At 46.0% G+C, this 21831-nt stretch overlaps 1 protein-coding gene across 1 annotated transcript in view; it reads right to left on the bottom strand.

Annotated features, from left to right (window-relative positions):
• The window catches only part of LOC104160685 (alpha-2-macroglobulin-like), a gene marked incomplete at its 3' end in the record, with an annotated part of 24197 nt that extends 3266 nt beyond the window's left edge, over nt 1-20931 (bottom strand). Inside the window, exons 1-22 of the mRNA XM_009698876.1 lie at nt 20820-20931; nt 18955-19138; nt 17725-17884; nt 16789-16841; nt 16250-16270; nt 15714-15882; nt 14404-14488; nt 13431-13554; nt 12036-12150; nt 11687-11796; nt 11012-11170; nt 9404-9631; nt 9038-9101; nt 8396-8538; nt 6403-6552; nt 5562-5732; nt 4790-4931; nt 2927-3035; nt 2351-2579; nt 1954-2080; nt 1195-1316; nt 521-573 (exon numbers count right to left, since the gene is read on the bottom strand). Of these exons, the coding sequence (XP_009697178.1) occupies nt 521-573; nt 1195-1316; nt 1954-2080; nt 2351-2579; nt 2927-3035; nt 4790-4931; nt 5562-5732; nt 6403-6552; nt 8396-8538; nt 9038-9101; nt 9404-9631; nt 11012-11170; nt 11687-11796; nt 12036-12150; nt 13431-13554; nt 14404-14488; nt 15714-15882; nt 16250-16270; nt 16789-16841; nt 17725-17884; nt 18955-19138; nt 20820-20908 (2807 nt within the window). The remainder of the gene's footprint in view (nt 1-520; nt 574-1194; nt 1317-1953; nt 2081-2350; nt 2580-2926; nt 3036-4789; nt 4932-5561; nt 5733-6402; nt 6553-8395; nt 8539-9037; nt 9102-9403; nt 9632-11011; nt 11171-11686; nt 11797-12035; nt 12151-13430; nt 13555-14403; nt 14489-15713; nt 15883-16249; nt 16271-16788; nt 16842-17724; nt 17885-18954; nt 19139-20819) is intronic.
• Nucleotides 20932-21831: the final 900 nt, after the last annotated feature.

Below are 21831 nucleotides of genomic sequence, written 5' to 3'. Positions count from 1 at the left end.
TGAGAGAGAAACAAGACCCAAACAGCTTCAGTGCAGTCCCAAGAAATGGCTAATGGAAGGGGAGGGGAGCCTCAGTGAAACAGGAACACTTCCTATTAGAAATGCCCTGACTTCAGTCACTTTGTTTTTCTCTGGCTATAAGGCAATCTCTGCATAAAACCACCCGCAGCCGCTGTTAGGCACTGTAGATCACGTCCCTACAGCTTTTTCCTGGGTGTGCTAGAAAAGAGGAAACAGGGTTTGTAACTCCAGCGTCAGCACACAAGAGAACAGGGATGCAGTCAGTCATGTTAAATCTGCCCTAGCTTATATACTGATGCTTAGGCAGGATGGTCCATCCTATAGGGCTTTCTTCTGTCTTACGTCGCAGGCTCCCAACTGATGGGGTGTGTTTTGATTTCCGAAAAATATTGACCTGTCTGGAATATGATAGAGGCAGCACTATCTTGCTCCTCCAGGCATGTGCCACCCATGAAACCACACAGGAACAAATGGGAGAGGGTGGGGAGAGTGGGCTTTACCTTTTACACAGAGTACAGAGTTCTGGACTGTTTCCTTCTCAACTCCTTCAGGCTTGGGTGGGATGAAGGAAAACAAGAAAGGTGAGAAGTTAGTGAGATAGGAAATACAGACAGAGGAATCCTTAACAAGGATAGAGGGATCTGTGAAACAAAAGTAAGTGAACCGAAGGAGAGGCAGTTACAAACACTCCCTAAAATACAGAGCTCTGAAATAATAATTTAAGCAAGTAAAAGGAATACGATCCTAAGTGACTGGTGTTGTACATGGAGGAAGGACAGGAAAAGGAGAGGAGAACACGGCAGGACTATCACATGGATAAGCTGCAACTATTGTACGCAGTGAGAGACAGTTAACATGCCTGTAACAAAAGGACTGCAGCATTACAGCAAGTGCTTTTGTTAGCAAAAGCTCACAGCAGCTCTAGAGGGCTGTCCTGAAGAGATGTCTGCAGTGCTATTTATCATAATGCTGCAGATACTTTAGGAAAAAAAAAATGTGCCTGTTAATAACAGAAAGCGAAGATGTTGTACACTGCAATATCTGGTAACACTACTGATTACCGTACATCATCAGTAGCAAACATTAGGGGTTTTTATGATACAGAGAAAAGCTAAGAACATAGAATCTACCTGCCAGACCTAGCTCAGTCCTCCCTTCCCATAGCGCACATACCTCCACCAGCAGCTGCCTGATGACCGTGTCCTTCCGCCCTTTCTCAGGGGTCTCCACGATGGCGTTCCCGCAGGGCTGCTGGTTCTGCAGGGCCTCAGTGCTGACTGAGAACTCCACCTGCCCTGGAGGAAAGAGGGGTCAGCCAGCCCTGCCGGGCAGCGCCAGGCAATGGAAGTCACTGCCGCTTCCAGGAGGTTCAACTTGCAGGTTCATGGATGGAGATTTTGTATCACACCTGGGCCCTGCTTCTTTCCCACAAGAACATAGCTATCTATACCAGAAGCCATCCTGGAGCAGATAAGCTGCACTGCCATTGAAAGACGAGTCTATTTTGGTGATTCTTATCCAGAACCCAGGACACAACAGCCGTGGGACTCACCAGCCCCGCTGCTGTTCAGCACACTGCTACCCTGTGTGCACACAACAACAACAGTGAAAATAAAGCATGAAGATCTCATAGGACAATTGTCTAATCTCTGGAAGGAATGGAGCTGACAGTGCATCCCTGCTGGCCAGCGATGTTTCTGGCTTCAGAAGATGTTGTCCCAAGGGCTGTAAGGCTCAATGGTACTGCCTGTGGTGCCAGACACAACTTTGTACACTGAGAGTCCACCAGTCTCTGCCTCCCAAATCACCCCAGATGAGAAGCTCAGCTGCAGTGCTTCCCAGGAAACCATGTTTCTCTAACACCCAATACTGAACGGGGAGAACAGCACAGAGAAACCACCCCTGCAGTTTTCAGCACCCTCAGACCTTTACCTAGAGATCTGGGAGTCACCAGCCAAGCCACAGTTTTCCTGCCGTTCTCACAGAGACAATGAGATTCTTCTTCCTTTGCCACTGGAGCAGCCAAGAAATGAGTAGACTGAGCCAGGGTCACACTGACCTGCCGGTTGTAGAGAGAGGCACAATCAGGGAAGGGTGATCGTGAGAGACAGGGAGCTAGGAAGCCACAGCAATAGCTGTTTCTTCAGTAGCAAAGGAGCAGGGAGCTGGAGTCATGGGTTCTGCATTTGGAGTATATAGAAGGAATAACATAGGAATTTCAGAGGTGAAGGGTCTAGGGCTACTCAGAGGTAACATATGAAGGTTAGGCGAAGGCAAGAGGTGTACAAGAAGATATGCAAGCATGGAGGAGGTTTTGAACCTTCCTTACCCTGATGCAGGCGGTCAGGTAGTTGAAAACGGTGGCTTTCAGGGTGAAGGACTCACCACGCACCACAGAGTAGGGCAGGGTGAGCTCTACAAAGAAGGGCTGGAAGGCTCTGAGAGACACTGTCGGGGACAGGCCAAAGCCCGTGTCTGCCGAAGTGCAGAATGCGTTGGCTTTCCACTCGGTGATGGTGTCAGGGATGGTCACATCTAGATCAGCATTGCCCTCAGAGCTGGTGAAGCACAGACAGCAAGGACAGAGGGATGATTTTTATGGTATTTTGGTGACTATCTGAACCCCTTTTGGTCTCCTCAGCGGCACTGCCTGTGTGAATGATGGGGCACAGTATATTTGTTACTGTAGGGCCACCTCACATCTTCTTCCAGACCCATGACCACTCCTCGGACAAAGCTAACCACAGCTGAAGGTAATTCCACCTCAGAGGATTGCTGAGTGATCTCTGCAAACAATGGAGGACTTTTTGGTTTTGAAAAGGCTTGGTAAACATGTGAGGATTCGTGTTTTTACCTTATAAAACCCATTTTATTGAAAAGGAAGGAACTAGCCAAAGGTGCTCACCTTATAGGTACTAAACTCCAAATCCAGGTTTCTGGGAAATACTTTCGGACTGTCTCCGTCACCTCTTCAGGAGCACTTGATGTGGCATAAAATCTACCCGAGTCAATGACTGAATGTGATGAGATGGAAAAGAAATCAACTACTGATAATTCCAAAGAAGGAAGATCTACATCAGCGTCATGCTTTGGTCTGAGAAAGCGGCAATCTATGTGGCAATCTGAAGCTGTGCTGGCAGCAGATATTTGCTGTGGCTGTAGTGAGCACTGCTACCAACAGCAGTGAAGTTTCAGGGTCAGGGATTATAAGCAAGAAGAGCTAGCCCTCCGTTATTTCCCCTTGCTCTCCAGCAAATCTCAAAGTTTGTGGGGCAGCACTTCACAAGGTTGAAAGAAAACTGTTAGGGCAAAGAGCTCTTCAGGACCTTCTGTGCAAGCAGCCTTCTCCCTTTCAGTACAGTCTTAACGTGACATCCTTCTCCATCCTAGCAGGCCAGCTAACAATGGAACATCCCTCTGTTGCAGTGTTTTTTGTAGGGTCATTGTAACTCAGAAAACCACTTCCCTGCCAAATCTATGGCCTCCTCAAGAACTAGGCTAAAGATGCTCAAACTAAAAACACACAGCTGGAATTTGGGAGGAGTAAAAACAGACTTTTTGACTAAAACAAAATTTTCACATGCAAAAGTTATTCCCAAGAAGATATTCTGAGTTTGTGATGAAATTTGGTAAAAAATAAACCTTTGTTTTACTTTGTTTTTGAACAACTGGAAAACAAAGATCTGGTGGGTGGGGCTTGGTTTGCTTGGCTTTTACGAACAGAAAAAGAAGTACACCCAAACAGATAAAGAAGAAAAGTTCTTAACTAAATTCTAGTTTCAGTCATCTTTACTTTGGCTAAATTAATTTCTATGTTTGACTAACAATTGTGTAGCCAGCAAGTATCGATACTATCTGTGCAACAGGCACCTCTAGAGTCTGAGAAGGTCTCAGGGCATGAGTGATAGATGCTATCAGAGCTATATCACATAGCTCCTAGCAAGAGTGCCAGGGGGCTTGCTTGTATTTGTCTATCATGGTCTTTCAGTCTTCTTACTGCTGCTTATTTCAGTTTAGAATTAAAGACCATTTATCCTGCATCTTAGCAACTTGTGTCAGAAGTTGAAATTGTCTTAAAACCGGACATGTACAAAAGCACATGTTCTTGTGCCAAGGGAAAACCCTCTGAATCAGTTATCCAGCTAGAATAATTTAGATTTTCTAGGATATTTCCCTTAATATGAGACTCTGGGGGTTGATACGGCCAATTCTGTTGCTCAAACAGTTACAGTGTAAGAGTTGAGATAGCCCTTAGAAATAGGGTGGGTCCATTTCAGACTGGAGTTCTACCACACGTATCTGACCATTCTAAGCCACCAAAGTTGGTAAACTTGTCACTGAAAATTTCATCATCCACTTAATCTGGTTTTGACCATGCATAAAACTGTATAAGTCAACAAGGACAGACTGAAAATAGTGTTGGAGACCCCTTAAGTAGTATTTGGGAAAAGAAGTCTACTGTAAAAGCCTAGTGAACAGAGAATTCAGCAGCAGAATAATCTCTTCTGCTCTGCCAAAGTCTTTGAAAACTACCTGGTTCTGCTGACTTCTAATGTGGAGTAACCAAAGCTTGTCTGTAGACCTTCACGACCCAGCAAAAGAGATAAGTCCCACACTCATGCAGAAGCTAAGATCTGTGAACCCACCAATTCAGTACTACTTCAAAGGATTCAACTAACAACCCCAGCCCTTGTTTAAGTATTCACCCCAAAATACAGACAGGATCTCTGTTCAGAACAGAGGTGATAACAAAACCCAGTTCCTTTACCGCTTGTCCTCATTGCTTGCATAGATGCTCCAGATATGACTGAAGGTGATGCAAGGTGGGCTTCTACAGGCATGTAATTCTCAGTGCTGCAATACCAAGGTTTCCTCACCTTGGTATTTGTGAAAACCTTTAAGCCCATTTCCTATGGGAGAGAAACCCAACATGCTTTTTTGTTACTGATTCCCGTTGAGGTTTACACAGCAGATCTGACATTTATATTTTACTGCCTCCAAAGGAGAAGCTGTTACTGTCTGTGGATTGGACCTTGAGATGATCCCCCCAACCTTGGGTCTGGGTCCTTGGCTGGCTCAGAGAGACCAAAGGATAGACCCTCTTCGTTTCTGGGGCACTGGTTTCAGTCCAATTCCAGCCTAGGGGTCAGGATGAGCCAGGGAGTAGATAGAGAGTTTTCTCTCTGGGAGGAAAAGTCTGTGGCTACAATGCAGTTAAAGGATGTATTGATTTATTTGGGGTAACTGTAATGGCACAGGATTATTTGCCTCCCATTAGAACCTCATTTCAGGTCAACCTCAAACCTTTTCCTGTAAGAAGAAAACTTCGAGATTGATCTCTTTTCCACCAAGTAGGGAGCAAAGCTGGCAAGACAGGTAAAGCTTATGACTCTCACTGAACTTGCCTCTTGCTAAAAATTAGGGTCAGATCATCCAGATTCACAAACCCTTCCCTTGCTATGTTGCATCATGCCACAGAAGGCTTAAGCATTCTCAGTCCTTCTCCCATTCCACTCCCTAACCATGCAAGAGGGCTATACCTTTAGGATGCTGTAAGTGTCCTCTTCATTCATCTCCACTACTGGAGAATAGGTGATCCCATTCAGAACTATCTTCTTCAAGGGGGTGCAATTCTCCATGGGCTCCTCCACGAGCATATCTGGACCATGGCGATAGTCATGCAGTTCCTTCACTGGCAGCAAACTATACACCTAAGCAGAAAGAGACAGGGTATTTGGCATTTTCAGTGTCCACTGTCACAAAACACAACTGAGGGAGTTGGATGCAAGCACAGTAACAGTCATATCACCTGCACATACATCCACATTCCTATGGTTCTCCCTGTGGTGGGAGCTACAGGAATTTGTGAGTCAAAAAAGAGATCCAAATTTGGAGATACTGCCTCTTTTGTTATGGACAGCATGTTACTCTGGTTATTATGGTTCAAATATATAAAAAAAAAGGCACTGGCCAGCCCATCTGCAGTCCTTTGTCCCTACTTAGGGATTGTGGTTTGCTGTTTGGCATGAGAGGAATAAACTCTCTGACGCTTCCAGACGCTACTCCAAGAAAATTAATCCATGGCTGGAGAGAATAACTGAAAAATGATCATCAAACACACAACAATGTCTGGCTCTGGCCAAAAGAAGGAGTCGGTTTAAAAGACGTTCCTAATTGCCATCTCTACTGTCGCACAAAACACTCAAGAAGCAGCTGCTGCCCAGTTCTCATCTTTTTGCCCACTGGAGGTAGATGAGAAAGAGCACAGGGCATCTTTCCTGTGTCAGCACTGACAAGAGAGACTGTTCACTGTTTCCACTCCAGCACTGGGCTGCACTTATTCTGACCAGGCTCCGACTTGCTCGCAGACGAAGCACTTACAGAGTTGTGTGACAGCTCAGCTTCTGGCTTCATGAGCAGAACGCTCTTGTCCACGGCACGGACAGCGCAGAGCGAGTTCGGGGAGGCTCTGAACAGCAAGTGAGCATCAGAGGAAGGCAGGCCTTCAGAAGGAGAGAAGCTTAAGTCCACCTGTAGCCACAGGAAAAGGAATGTCATGGACATCCTACCCTTGCAGGACTTTTCCCTCCAGTTGAGTGCATCAGTTCCAACCTTACAAAGCCCACATATGCATGCACCCACAATGCTCCCTGCTCTCCCCGTGCTACTGCGGATCTGGATTTCCTTCCTGCAGTGCCAGAGGAATCAGCACTAACAGTTCTTGGCAACTTCAAGCATCACAACTGCTCATAAAACTTTTAAGGCAGTTTTGGGTTTTACGGCCACTGTGAATGTGATGAGCTAATCCCACACAGTGGCTAGATCTGTTCAGGCAGCTGGGCATAGTCTTGAACCAGGTCCAGTTTCTGTACTGCACCCAGATATTGTTGTACGCGGAGAGAAAACAGGCTTGCAAAGACCTTGTTTAGCAGATTCTTTGGTAACATGAGAAGTAGCAATGCCCTGGAGCAATATTGCAATATCTACTGGTTGGTAATGATTCTGAACTGTCCTGTTGGTTGAGGCCGGCCAGACTTGTGTGCCTTCCCCAAAACCTAACTCACAACTCTAATAACCCACTGCCAACCTCTGCCCTGGAAGTTCTTGTTAGCAGAAGTTGTTGTCATTGCCATCTCACATGATTTTATAATAAGATGGCTGACCTGCATAAATCTTCCCTCTCCTCAGCAGTATAAACCTTCCCCTAAATGTGCAATGATCAAAGCATCCTCAGAGTAAACATGCTGCCTGACAAAGCAGCATCAGCTGCCAGTCTCCCTCATGTCCCAACCAGACCTCTGCGTGCCTTCTGCTGACAGCCCCCACCTCTCCCAGGGTGGACTCATAATCTTGAGACTGCAAAAACAACATTCTTCAGGAAATGGCAGAACAAGGCCTGTAGCAAGCTTGCTACTAGGAAAACTGTCTAGCATAGAGATATCCCAAAGTCTGTCCTATCCAGTCTGACAACAGCTTTGAATTGAGGATGCTTTCAGAGAGGAAAGCAGTATCTAAGCATGTAAATCACTTGACACTTGGTTTGCACTCAGACTTTAATGCAGTGCATAGTATGACCTTTAATATATGAACAAAATTCAGGTGACCAAGCTCCTATAGTGACACCAGTCTCAAGAACTCATTTACCCTGGGTTTTAGCAGGACAAGGAACTGTAGCAGTGTCCTGTCTACTATTCTGAAGTCCCGACAGGAATTTTTGAGGTTGTTCTTCTCTTAGGGTTGCTCATATATCAGAATATGTGAGGCTATAAGAGAACAGCGGTCCACATGCTCACAGAAAGAAGGCTTTCTTTTTCTGCACTCTTTCAGTCTCACCATTGCTATTGAAGCACTACTGTGCATTGCTTAGCAGGTTCAGGCAAGGTTTATCTCCATTTACATACAATAGAAACTAAAATGACAGGATGAGCTGTACTAGGAGTTGAAAGATCTGACAAGTATTGGCTTCGCCCACTGGATTGGGGCTGTGTGTGTTTTATTTTTGCTCTGTGACCCCACAAGCAGCTATCTCATTGCTGGAATGAGTTTGTGGGAAAAGGAAATACATGTGATGCAGTATGACGTAAGACATGCGGCCTCCCTTTTTCTTACCCAGGATCATCTGTGAGATCAGTAGCTGCGACTAGTTGCTAAGAGGGGTTTTATCGGTGTAGTCCCTGCTAGCACCTTTTTTCCAACAGTTGATCTCTTCCAAGCTAGCACAACTCAGTAAGCCATGAAACTACCTAGAACAATTGATAGGTGGCTTGTCCAGTGTTAGTAAATCTGAAGAAATGAGCTTAGCCAGGATAAATCTAAATTTGAGCTTGACCACGCTGCAGTCTGACGGCTGTCCCCTCAAGAAGTGGACACTTACCTGATTGTTGAAACACTTTTCTACATTGAACTTGGTTGAATCAGCGATCACTTCCCTGCTAGGGGCGGTGGTGTAGACAAGCACTTGGGCCACTGGAGCAATATCAGCTTGTACAGGCAGCTGTAGCAAGAAGACCCCCTTGGCTAGCAAATGAAACAAGAGTAAAAAGTTAAGGTACAGGAAATCTGCTCTTGGAGCAGCCAAAATTCTAGGTGTAACTTCGTGCTGAACTTCCTCCTAGCCATGATAAAACCCCAGGCCTCCAAGTGGGACGAACTGGTGCTCACAGAGATACGTAAGTCTCACTGTCTGACTGAAAAGGCCTGTTTCAAGTTCTGTTTTCCAGTGCATAAGCATGCTGAATTTTGATTCAGCTTCTAAAACAGATGAACAGTCTGTGTCTCCAAGGAGCACTGGAGCCCTAGAAATGCAGTGTCAGAAGAAAGACAGTTGGCACAGGGGGTTAGAGCAAATCTGTGCAAACCCTCAGTAAAGGCAGAGAAAAGAAAGCTCAAACTCTTCCCATATCTTAGGGGACATGGAGATGTGGATCCCTGCATTTATATGGAAGCAACCTGCACATCTGCCACAGTTGCCTAGCCTCCCAATACAGCGACATTTCGGCAGGGAAGAGGAACTCACCACTTTCCTGGTCCAAATCCAAAATATGGGTGCCCGCTTGCTTAATGATTCCCTTGGCCATCACCTGAATGGAAGGAGAAACCCTGCTGTGATTAGAGGTTATGCATGAGGTTATCCTCTTAAGGAGGGGGAACCTGAGAGGAGAGCAACTGAGCTGTATGTTTGCTGCTCAGCTGCGCTCTGCCTCCCTCTAGCAGACATCCTTACTCTCCTGCTCCTAACCCAGACCCTCCTTTTTGTGGGAAAAGAATCTATGAAGGATGATGGGAAAGTGTTTAAAGCCTGCTGCCACAAACCACGATTTCCACCTCCAGCCCCTCTACAATTACCAGTGACAACCTCACTGTATAGCAGGTGCAAGCTTACCAGGTAGTAAAAGATGATTTTCTTCTGCTCTCCTATGGCCTCTGGAGTAAGGATATAGTGCACCTGGACCTCTGTGGAGGAACCACAGCTTAGTGTTTCAGACTTGGGCTCAATTTTGAGGAAGCTATTACTAGGAGAGTAAAAGCGCTTTAGTTGGAGATAGCCGTCTTCGTAATATGGAAAAAACCAGGAATGGCCATGGCAGTAGGAGTGTGGTTTATGAATTGCCTGGAAAAGAAGAAAATACACACATAAATCCTCAAACACAGGTAGCTGAACTGGAGCCAAAATTCATGGCCTAATATTAATGGTTTGGTATTTTTTTGTATTTAGGCAACAAGGTAGTCTACAAAAAAAAAAACCAAAACACCATGAGTTTGGAAGATGCAAGACACTGTGGTAGTATCCTTAGCAAACCACTGGGAATGATCTCACTCCCAGACAAGCTACAGTTTGTCTCAAACAAGCCGAATCATATCAGTTGTTTGTTTACTATCAATATCACCTCAAGGGCTCTTTACCCTAATACCTTGCCCTCTCTAGTATCCTGTTAGTTTAAAGAGAAAAGAAGTTGATTTTCATTTTTCTTCTCATTATTGGCACTGGAGAAGGGATAGTGCTGTTCAGTTCAGAGATTACCAGTGCCAAGATCAAGCTAAGGATACTAGAGGAAAGGAGGGAAAGTCTCCACCTAAGAATTCAAAACCTAAGTTGAACAGAAGTTTAGGAGCTGAGAGAGTCCAGGTCTTCTCAAAAATGAGAGCAAGCGTAAGATATTTCACATTTAGAAGGGTGCTACTTCAGCATTTCATGTGCCTCACATGCCCTTATTTCCTTATCTTTCTCACTATACTTGGGAATTCTTGCTTTTTCTTTACCCTGCAAAAGTCTGAGAACTCCAAGCACCTAGTGGTAACTTCTGGATAGTTTTTAATGGTTTTAATCTGTGACAGAAGAATTGTGGGGAGAAGAGTAAATATAATTCTAGACAATCTGCCCTATTTGAGGGTGAGATATTACGGAATGTGCATATTACACACATATTGCATTTTCCACTAAAAAAAGGATGCTCAGCAGCACTTATTTTTCCCAGATAAACAAATTTCGCACTAAAGAGAGAATTTCTGTGAATGATTCATACTCTTTCTCTCCTTATGGCAGGGAAGAAAAAAAAAGAAAAAAATAAGGTGGACTGCTTAGAAACTCAGAGATTAAACTCTGAGAGATGCAGGTTGCCTTAACTGACCACAAAGGATTTTGAGATGAGATACTTATTAAATAATTTAATTGAAAAGACAGCAAAGCACTAGCAGTGCTCCACCATGGAAGTTAGACCCATCCTTGGGACAGACTTGCCTAGGAAGAGCTGGTGATCCCTTGGAGCACAATGAACTATTATGATCTCTTGATGTTCCTTCTAACCCTACATTGCTATTGCCAAGCAGAAATCAAATACTTACAAGCTAAGTGCAATTGTGACATGACAACCTGGTTTGTTGTACGATTATTTCCACCACAATTGTTTTGCATATATAGTAGAAACTTCAGAGGTACTCCCCTTCCAGCCCTGTGGGTCACTTCATCACCTCCTCTGCCCGCAAGACTCACCCTAATTACAACAGAATTGAAGTGTAACATGGAAGTGTTCAGGGCAAACCGTGCCCTGCCCTCTTCATCTGTCGTGTATTTGGTTTCCTGGCCTCCTTGTAAATAAATCCTCACAGTTTCATTGGCGATTGGAGCACCAGACCCATCCACTAGTTTCACCTGGAGGAACAAAAATAGTACAATATAGAAGGAGAGGAATGTCTGTCACCTGAACAGACTGATAGACCACCAAGCTAAGGATGTTGGGCTCATGTCAGACAAGGAAGCCTCCACTGCACTTTACGTGTGCATCACCTATCTCTTTTAGAGAGTCACAAACTTTCTGAATCTTATTTCTTTGACCCTTTCTTATCTCCATCTCTGGGTCAGAGGAGTGGACGTGGAGATTACCATGCACTCAAACCCTTTAGGCCTCCTATTAAACAGGTGACTGGGAAAGCAGAATTTTACTTGACTGGAGAAGCAGAAGCGCAAGGAGAGGGGGGTAAGCAGAATGAGGGCTGTGCCCTCAGCTGCTGTTCCCCAGTTTGAGAGCCTGCAGAGGAGAGGAGGCTCACAGGGATTAGCAGGACTGAGGTCCAGCATCTTTGCAGAGGGGGGGCATGTATCTGTCCAGGAGGTTCAGTAGCATGATTGTTTGGCACTCGTGGCATTCCATTCGCATGGTTTCCCTACCTGCCCAAAGCAGGGGATTCCAGGTTTGTAGTGGGAGTCTGAATGCTCAAAGATGATTTTGCTGATCGTGGTTGTGATCTCAGAGAAGCTTGTCCCAGTCAACTCCACTCCTGCAGGAAGAAGCATAAAGAATTAATTTGCCTATGCCTGACCAGAATCACTTTTACTCCAGGCCAACCCTCCGTTGCTGGACCAGCAATTCTGTTGACGCTCCTGGCCTCCAGGTAGGAAAACTTTAGGATTCCCGAAAAGCAAGAGTCTGCTTTTCTCCCTCATTCCTACTTGGCAGGCCCCTCTGCTGGGCTCTCCTGGGCTTATTACATGGCTCTTTGATCCAGATGATTCATACCTGTCTCCTCCTCTTTAATCTTAGCCTCCACATGGAGCTTTTTCTCATATCCACGTCTCCTGAGCTGGAATAACTTGGTCTCTACCATTTCAGAAATGCAGCCATAGTTGTCTGTCTGTTGGTGGAAAACAAACAAGACCATCATAGTCTCATTTATATAGCATTTACCCAACTTAATGAATCCATCACTGGGCATTGCTCTGAACTGGAAGAGGAGCCCATAACCTCACAGATCATTCCCTCTGTTGTTTTTATCAAAACTCAAAAAGCACATGAATGACTTGGCAAGGAGCACTTTGAAGTACTTGCAGCAACATCAGAGCAAAGCGTTTGGAACCTAGAAGTTTTTGTGTGTATGGGTGTGAAGTTTGAAATTGCCAACGCTTGATACAGAAGCATAGGGAATTATTCAAGTGTATGCCACACCAGAAATGTTTGCCAGGCATCAGGCACATTAGAATACAGCTGCTGACTTCAGTGCACAAGCTGTATGAGTGATACATAAACCAAAGCCTGTGTGTGTGTAGAAAGAAGATGACAGCTGGAGAAGTATTTCCAAAGCTTGCCACCTCTCTTCAGCATCTTCACGTATAAGGCAGGTCTCCACAAAAAAGGGAAGAGATGCCTGGAGCAGAGGTTAGCACCACAGCGTTCACATTTTATTTTAACATGGATAACAACAGCAGTGGCAGAGGCAATTGTAGGGATCGTACTGTAGTAGACCCCAAGGACCATAAGAATGTCTTCTGCTGGCTTTCTTGTCCTGGCATATTTCCACAATTGCTATTACCCCAGCTTCTGTCAATTAAGTGCACTGTTGCACCTGTCCATGCTCCAAACACGGTTCAGTTTTGCTCTCATAGACTTGCCAGTCTGAAGAGTGAAAAAAGTGGCAATTATTTTCTGTCTGTCTTAACCACTGCTGTTAAACCCATATTCCCTGCCTTCTTGCTCAAACTGTCACGCCTCCCCTGGTTTCTGCCGCTTTCCTGCTTCTAACACCAAGTTCTGATCCCATACATTGTCTCTAGTGTAAGCCAACCCCAACTCTGCTCTTGTTGCTTGTGCCTTTTCTATCTCACTGCTCTCTAATACTCTCTACACTTCATCTCTACAGTCCATCTGACCTTTTTTTGTGTTTCTTCCATCTCCATCAGCTTCTTGCCTTTTACACACATCTTCCTTACTGCACAGACCTTCGCCCTACTTTTACCTTTCGCATTTCGTCTTGCACCCAATCTTCTCTCCTTCTTCAGGCTTCCTTAAAATACACGGAGTCTCTCCCCTCTTCACACTACGCTTGTACATACTCAGAGCAAGCCTGTGCCTACAAGGCATGCTCAATAAACCACACTTTCTCCTATCACTCTGCCCACAAGAGTAATCATGGCTCACCTGTCCAGAGAACTCGGCACACACTGCTTTAGCCTCTTCGCCGTAGCAGCCGGTGGCTGTGTCTTCAAACTTTCGGCAGACACGGAAGCTCACGAGGCCAGGAACAGGCTTCCCAAATGTGTATCTACCAGCAGGAAGGATTGAAAGAAAAACAGAGCCATTAGGAATGTAAAAGGGATGGAGAAAAAGGACTAGCTCACCCCCAGTGGAGCTGGGACTCTCCCACAGAGCTGCCTCCAGGATACAGCAGGGTCATCACAGGAAATAAAAAGCAGGAAGAAATTTGGTAACATTTTAGGATCAAGCTTGGCAATGGGGGCCGGAGCACTGAATCTTATAGTCCTGATTGCGTCCCCAGGAATAACACATAAGTCTTCAGAACTCATTTACCCTAACACTGATTTAGTTGAGAGCATCCCTCATCTTGGAGAACATGTTGCAAATATCTACCCCACTGCTCAATTCTCATGGAACTGGTTTGTGGATGTATATGCGCTGGGTCTTTTGGCTCATCCTTCAGCCCAAGCTGCTTTCCCTGAGGGATGCGTGGAACATTGCTACGAGGAATCGAACGAGGTGCCCCAAAGGAAAGAGGGCAGCTGCATCACTTACAGTTTCCTCTCAGCAATGACAAGCAGAAGCCACAGTTAAAACACCATTCTCAGGTAAAGTAAACTGAAAACCTCTTCTCTGGCACTGTAGCTGGTCTGAAATCCTCCAAGACACAAAAAATACACAAGAAAAACCCTCCCCAAAATCAGAAGAACAATATGTTTCTACATGTTACATACAAAGTGCCCCAAGCAATAATTGCTGCCTTTTGTCTAATGGTAGACGTAATCTTTTTGGTCCTGGGACACTGAAATGGTTGAGAAGTGTAATGAAGTGTCATCGCTCAGTGCCCCAACTGGACTTGCAGCAGCAGCTGAAGAAAAACCTGAAGCCATGATGGACTTGAAAGAATGACACTCACAGACCACAGACTGTCACCTTCAGCCTCTCATCAAGAATGGTGATCACCTTGGGCATTTTCACCGTTACTTCGAATTTTGGCAGCACTGCAGCAGAACCAAAGGAAAACAGTTTATGTAGTGTGGAATAACATGAGACATGAAGGCTGCGCAAAGGCATTCTTACAAATGACCTGAAACCCTTTTGCATCTAAATGGTCAGATTTTAGAGGCTTCTGTCACCTGTACATCCCACTGATGTCAGTGAAAATCACAGGCACTCAGCAAACCACTGTGCCAGGTAAGAAGACAGGATTATTACACCAGCTATTAAAATACAGCAGCTTCTTAGATAACACATAGGAAACAGTTAAATAGAGAGTTATGTCAACAGAGGTCTCCCACAAACATACAGAACTGCGACTGCAGCCTGGTCTCTGCATTTCCGAAGCATGTAGATCTTACCAATTTGCAAAATAGGAAGACCCCATAGCTTCCCCGGTGAGTTAGCACAGGGTGATATCACATGCAAACCCAGCTGCAGGAGGGGAAGCGGATGGCGACCGTCTTGGGAGAACTAGGAGGGATTCAGGGCACAGGAAGAGTCTTGCAATTGAAAGAGGTCAAAGGACTTCCAGACTTGTCTTCCAGGACCTATCTCTGCTGCATGAGCCAGATCATGTCCGACCATGTAACAAGGGCTGCGGCTGGCTTGCTGGAGTGGGAAGCTGTGCTGGCTGTGACCATGTGCAGGTGCGTATCGGGATACCATTTCCTAGCCAAGCAAATGGAACTGGCATAGGGGTGACAACACCAGAGGTTACGGCACTAAGGCATCATGCAAGCTACGGGCTTAGCTTGTGGGGGAAGAAAGGCAAGATCTGAATTTACAGACAGCCCCAGCCTACACCAAAAGGTCAGAACTCTGGGCCTTAGACAAGGGAGACCCGGACCCATAGCATGACACTTGACAAGTGTGTAGCCAAGTGGAGATGAGGCTGTGGCCTTAAATCACCTCTGAAAGGAGATGAGGTTTGTGGTTGCCAGCACAGGCTGACCCAAGCACATTGCTCCTCCTGATGGGAGCCTTGCTGAGGTGGGCAGTCAGAAGAGCTGCACTGCATGGCCTGGGGCTTAGGGAGGAGTGGAGACATGTCAGTCAAGTCCTCCAGTCTTCATTCCTCAGAAAAGGATGATGCTTGGGAAGGAGAGGACACAAAGACATTTTTCCAGCCACGCTGGACATCTTGGTCAGATCTACCACCCTGTTCAATTAAGTTTTCATGTCCCACAGGACTAGCTGTTAGGAACTTGAAATTGCAGTGACAGTTACCATACTCCTCCACAGAGAAAGGATGCCGAATTGTCTTCCCAGAGGCCTTCTGTGCCACCACTGCGTAGGTCCCTTGCATAGGTTCAGAGGTGAGGTTGAAGAACAGCTGGATTAATCCCATCTTTAACTCTGCCTTTGTCCACTGGTACAGGCGGTTTTTCTTTGGGTCCTACAGATAATGGGATCACAAGGAGACTGTGAGAACGGTGGGAATCTGCAACAAGAACTAAAAAATCATTGGCAAAAGCAGTTTGAGGGGGGGGGCAGCCAAGGTGTTTCAGGAGGTTGCAGGGCAGGAGTGGGGGTCATTAGCAGAGCTGTGTGGGGAGTTCAGGGCTGGACAACAGAAGGAGCTGTAACCTGGGCCCAGAGCACATGGTTGCCACCACGTAACTTTAAGCTCTGTATATTCAAATTAATGTCATGGACCTGCTTAATACATAAAATAGACAAGAATCATCTTGAGGCAACCAGTAGTTATTCTGCACAGGTTGAGGTGCAGTAGATGTGCACATGAATTGAATGTTTGTACATACCTCAATATACACCAGCGGAAACTAGAAAAAGAAGAAAGGAAACAGCGTATTTAGAGCACAAGCAACACAATCAAATGACCAGGGTTATGATCGCGTTTCAGGGAACAAGCTGATCACTCAATGGGATAAGGAACAAAGTTCCTGGTACAGAGCAACAGAGCATTTTGAGGTACATCAAGGGGTGGGGGGCAATCCTTTGTATCAGGCAGAAAAGTCAGCTGAAATTACTAACTCTGGATGATCTGCAATACTAACAAGAGGAGGTGCACACTGTGATAATGGCAGATTTGCTTACTGCTGAATGTGTTTACACCAGCAGCGTTCATTTGCAGTTTGTCAAACCTTTCCAAGAATGCAGAAGGCAGTCTTATGCAGAAATTTGAAGAACAGACCCTGTCAACAAGATCTGAGCTAACCTAGGAATTCCACAATTATCTCAGTGTACTGAGAGCTCTCTCCAAAAGACACTTCTTTCCTCCTCCTCCCCACATAGATGACTTAAGGCCAAATAACTAGTGAAAAGGAAGTGTCATACTTACCACTTCATTCAAGGGACGGAAGTCTTTATCCAGAGAAACAATTCGGAACAGGACTGATGGAGAAAGCCAGACAATGAGGTTCCACATTGCAGTCATCAACCAGAAAACATCAGTTGCAAAAACAGATGGTACGACAGAGAACAAAGCTGTTCTCTTCTAAAGCAATTCCATTCACTAGAAAGCTGAGTCATGCTACAAGGTTACCCATGTAAGAAACTGCATGAATAAGAGGATGTTAAGAGCAAATCCATGGCAGTGTGAACATCTTAGTGATCATAGGCATCAGAATCTCATTAATTGGGACCAAAGTTAAATTTAAGTTGCCTTTGTCTTCTTTGCAAGGATACATCTTTACACTGGAATTCACATGAATCTTCTAATTTTGTTATAACTAGACTGACTTCTTCGGAAGGATGAATGCAAGCAAATTATTTCAGCACTTGGCTGCAAGTTTGTGTTGGCTCTGGATGGACAGAGAATTCAGTGCCTCTTTTAGGACATTCGTTTCTGTCCAGGCCAAATTTAGGAGACCAATGGACCAGAAGAAACAAATGGCTTATATAGTTCTCTTTGTCTTCATCGGGCAAAATCAGCTGCCGCTTTGAAAGCTATTTCGACGACTTAGTCTGAATTTTGGCCCTGTTTTCTACAGGAAAAATATGCAGTCTTCTTCTGATTTAATGCAGACCCTAACTGCATGGACCACACCAACAGAACCCCCCGTGACAGAGGGGGTGTGTGCAGGTGCCCCAGATACATGCATGTATCTTAAGGTTGCCCAAATTGTTCCTACATGGAGCATTAAAAATATAAGCTTCAACCATGAGGTTGCAGTTCTGACCCCCACTGAATGCACTGGACATCTGGCCAGCACAGTACCACGGTTTTAGTATGAATTTTTGCTTCCAACGCAAATCTCCACCCCTTCCCTGGTACCTGTCTGTCCAGGCTTGTAGATGGGTTTGTCTGTCTGCATGAAGACCAAGCTCTCAGAATTCTTGACCAGCACTGACTTGCGGCTGCTGAACTGCAGTGTCGCACCCTTCACCATCACAGTGATAAACGTGACTGGTGACGGGCTATTTGATTTTGGAAGCTGGAGAGTAAGAAGGCAACTATGTTATGGCCCACCTTTAAAGGTTTCCTGAACTGAACTGGCCTTCATGAAAGAAGAGATCTAATATAATCCCGATGGACCCAACACAGGTGAGGGGAACTATAATCAGGAACAAGAGATTGATCTTTACCTGTCCCCTATTCCTACTGCTGTGCAGTGATTGTGCAAATACTGTGCAGCAAATGAACTCCCAGCTCTGCCACCCAATTTTAAGAAATTGTTACCGCCCTGACCAAAACCTTTCTGTCTTTTTTCCTTCTGACTTTCACAGGGGCAATGGAACGATCCCCCTTCTTTTTCAGATAATGTCCCTAGTCCTTGCAGAACATTTCCTTTTCCAAACCAGAGATGCCAGATCTCTACACATCTCTCTCCAAGTGACAAAATTCAGTCTTCAGCCTATAGCTGACAAACCCAGACATAGACGCCAACCTGTTCAGTGTCCTGAAGGGCAGTTCTTCAGCCTTCAGGCCAAAGACATAATCTAGGTACTGAGCTAGATGACCAACTTTCCTAGTTGCCTATGACTTGTTATAGTCTCTGGGGCTATCAGTTATATTAAGGTTTGAATTTCCTGCTTCACCCTCTTTTTTCAGACACAGGCAATCACAGCTCTGTGTTCTTACGTTAATTCAGTGTACCATATCCACAAGGCAAAAAGTATCATCTGAGGTGCAAAAGCTCTACCCCAATTTGAAGGCATTCAATCTGTGACAATCTGTGGCTGTTAGAAGAATGATGTGGAGAGTCATTTGAAGAAGCTGTTCACCAAACAGCCGTCAGGAGCATCAGTACTAAAACCACTTCTTTCTCCTGGTCTCTCCTCCTCCTGTCCTTTCCAGGCTGACTTTCCAGGATTCAGTGTTTCCCATTCAGGCAGCGTGCTAAGGAGATCTCAGCAGTGACAAGGTGTTGAGGATGGACATAAACGTACCTTTGGCCAAGAGGGAAGTGAATACCTACACAGTGTTATTCTGGTCATTACTACTCAGTGTCCTTACAGTTTATCCCTGGCACAAGGGACCATCCCACAAGGATGAGATACTCACAGAGAAAGGGATGCAGGTGAACACGTCCTTCTCCGACACCACATCATCAATCAAGCTCCTGTTTTCCCCTTGATACTCGAGCGTGGCACTCAGCGTCACAGATTCATTCAGGTGGGTCAGCTGAACACAGACTTTCTCAGGAGAATCAGTGTGTATCAGAAAGGGCAGTAGCACCATATACTGCCTAGGAAGAGAGGGAAGGACGGTCAGAGGAGCAGGAACAGGTAACAGGAGCTATACAGAAAGAACAAATAAACCAATCTGATGACCACAGCCTTCACCGTACAGGGAGAGGGGCATTTTCTAGGAGTGTAACAAGACTTCCAGCATGTCTGTAACAGCAAGGGAAAGCAGAGATGTCAGTCTCAAAAGTAAAATACCACAGGAAATCCTTAATGCAAATGTCTGGAAGGGATATGTTTTTCCAGGTTGTGGCACAATAGCAGCACTTCCAACTGGTACCCTGAATAATGTCAGTGGGGAAAAGCCAGCTGTCACCTTCGCTAGACATTGTTAGTAGGATTCAGGAGCCACACAAGTGCCAGTACCCAGTGAATAAACACCATTGACTACACGCTGCAAACCATCCGTAGCACTATTCTCATTCTTCGCAGAGACCCAAAACTGCCACAGCGTGGTGCCAGATCTTAAGCAAAAATACTGGAGCAAATTTCAGGTTTTCAGGGAAGCAAGCCCCTCTGTCTCAGCCCAAGCAGGGGGTCCCTGCTCAGCCTTATGCAGCCTCGCTCCCAGCAAAGCAACCGGCCGGTGGTGTCCAGTGCCCAGCACCGCATCTCGGAATCAAACCGGATCCACCTAATGGCAGCAGTGCTTCTTTTTGGGTGGGCCAGGACTGGCTTTTGATGGGCATCACCAGAGGCTCTCATTGAGCAGCTGGGAGAAGAGCCCTCAAGCCCTCAGCAGTAAGGTAGGGGAGGCTCTGACACCTTTACGCCCATCAGTTGGTCTGCAGGGAGAAAGCTCTGGCCCCTCAGACCCCAACCCCGCGGTCTGCTTACCCTGTTTTTGGTGAAAGCACTGCAGCAACAGCCTTGCTTTGCTAGGGAGGAAAAGATATTGCCAAAAAGCCAAAGGAGAAAGTCTCTGGGATGTCAGGACCCCTCCTGCGCTGCTCCTGCCGTAAATACACACTCACAACACACACTCCCTTCACATACAAACGGGGCAAAAGAGGGTGAAGAAGGGATGCAGCACAATATACCCTCACAGACTTTAACACAGTCTTACAGTGCCTCATAGATCTGGGTGAGAAGGCAATTTTCATTGCATTAGCTGAGCTGAGAAATGTGAATTAGCAAACAAAGCCATTTCTAGTCATGCCAGATCTGTTATTTGTTCCCTTTTTTCTCATTATCAATCAAAAAAACACTCCTGTCTCCTGGGCATTTCAACCTGGGAGTAGGATAGTCAACCCAAAATAAAACCTTTCATTGTCTTTTCAAAAAAAAGTCTTTCTCTTAAGAAAAACTGAATGTGTAAACAGTTATAAAAAGTTGCTCTTCAAAAGAACCGACTTTTGTGCAGAAATTTTGTTAAAACCCTATCAATTCACTGAAGCAGCAAAAGGTATTCTCACGGACCTTTCCCTCTTTTTTCCTTTTTTTCTTCTCCCCCCCCTCGCACCCTCCCCCAAAGCTTTACTGATAGCTCAGTTTCACAGATTGTTTTGGGTCCCCCTGAAGCACTGGGGTTGCTGTTTGTAGAGGACACTTTACCCAGTCCTGTTGTCTTTATTCCTGGGTAACGGAAATTAAGCAGAAGATGAGACAAAAAGCAACAGGTACAGAAATACAACCAAGGTCTTCTGCCTGCCCAGAGACACCCCCCCACCCTGCGTAGCTTACGGCTCTGTGGCGGGCGAGGTGTCTCCAGGAAGGAGGAAGAGGAGAAGGAGAAAGATGTTTGGTTTGATGAACAGCCAGTCCTTCCCCATGGTGCAGAGCAGGTCGTGGTGAGGCAAGCAAACCCCAGCCTGGTCCGGTGCTGCTTGTACTCCCCTTCTGCTCTCCCAGTCAACCCCTTTATACCCTTCTCTGCAAACAGCCCAGGGGCTGGAGGAGATAAGGGCTGGCGGCCAGGGCCCATCCGGAAACGAGGAGAGGAGGTAATGAGGAACTGAAACCAGCAGCTCCAAGTCCGGGCAGGAGGCCAGGTGCTGGCGGGGAGCGGGAGGGGAGGGTGCCCAGCAGACTGGAGCTGTCTCTGGTTTTGGGGCAGGGCAGCAGGCTATGGAGGAGGAAAGGTGGGAGCTGAAGAAAAGAAGGGCTAACAGCAAAGGGCTTCCATTTCTGGGAGGGCTCCCTGTATGGAGCTGGCCATGGAGGCTGCTGGAGGAGCAGCAGCAGTTTGGTTTCCTTCAAACTGGGAGCGGGAGACTGAGCTAGGGTTTGGGAAACAAGAGTGGGGGTGCCTAACCCCTACTTGCAGGCAAGATCTGAAAACAGAGAGGGCAAACTCTGCAAACCTTCCCCTTCCACCCACCCTGCTCCCCTGTGCTCTCCATTCCTGGTCCCACCAGGGCTAATGCCAGGAAAAGGGGCCAGAAAGGGCCTGGACAATCAAGTCGTCTAAGATAATCTGGCCTTCACCCTGACAGAAACAGGACAGTGACATGATGGGAAGTTGCCAAAAGTTCAACCCATTAACAGCGTGTAACACATTAACCAGTTGCCCAGAGCTGCAGATCCCCTCACACAGCAGCACAGACGTGGCCTGGGTCTTGCGTTCCCTGTACTGGTTCTTGTTCCAGGTCAAGTTATTGGCACGTCTAGATCAAATTATTGCTGTCTGATGGAGTCCTTCCTTGTTTCATTATGTGAAAATCCACGTAATGCACTGTGATGGGCAATGCTGCAT

Source organism: Cariama cristata, unplaced genomic scaffold, assembly GCF_000690535.1.
Source record: "Cariama cristata isolate BGI_N322 unplaced genomic scaffold, ASM69053v1 scaffold42044, whole genome shotgun sequence".
NCBI lineage: Eukaryota > Metazoa > Chordata > Aves > Cariamiformes > Cariamidae > Cariama > Cariama cristata.
The sequence above is the reverse complement of the archived record's forward strand: the minus strand, read 5'-3'. Positions and strand labels throughout refer to the sequence as shown.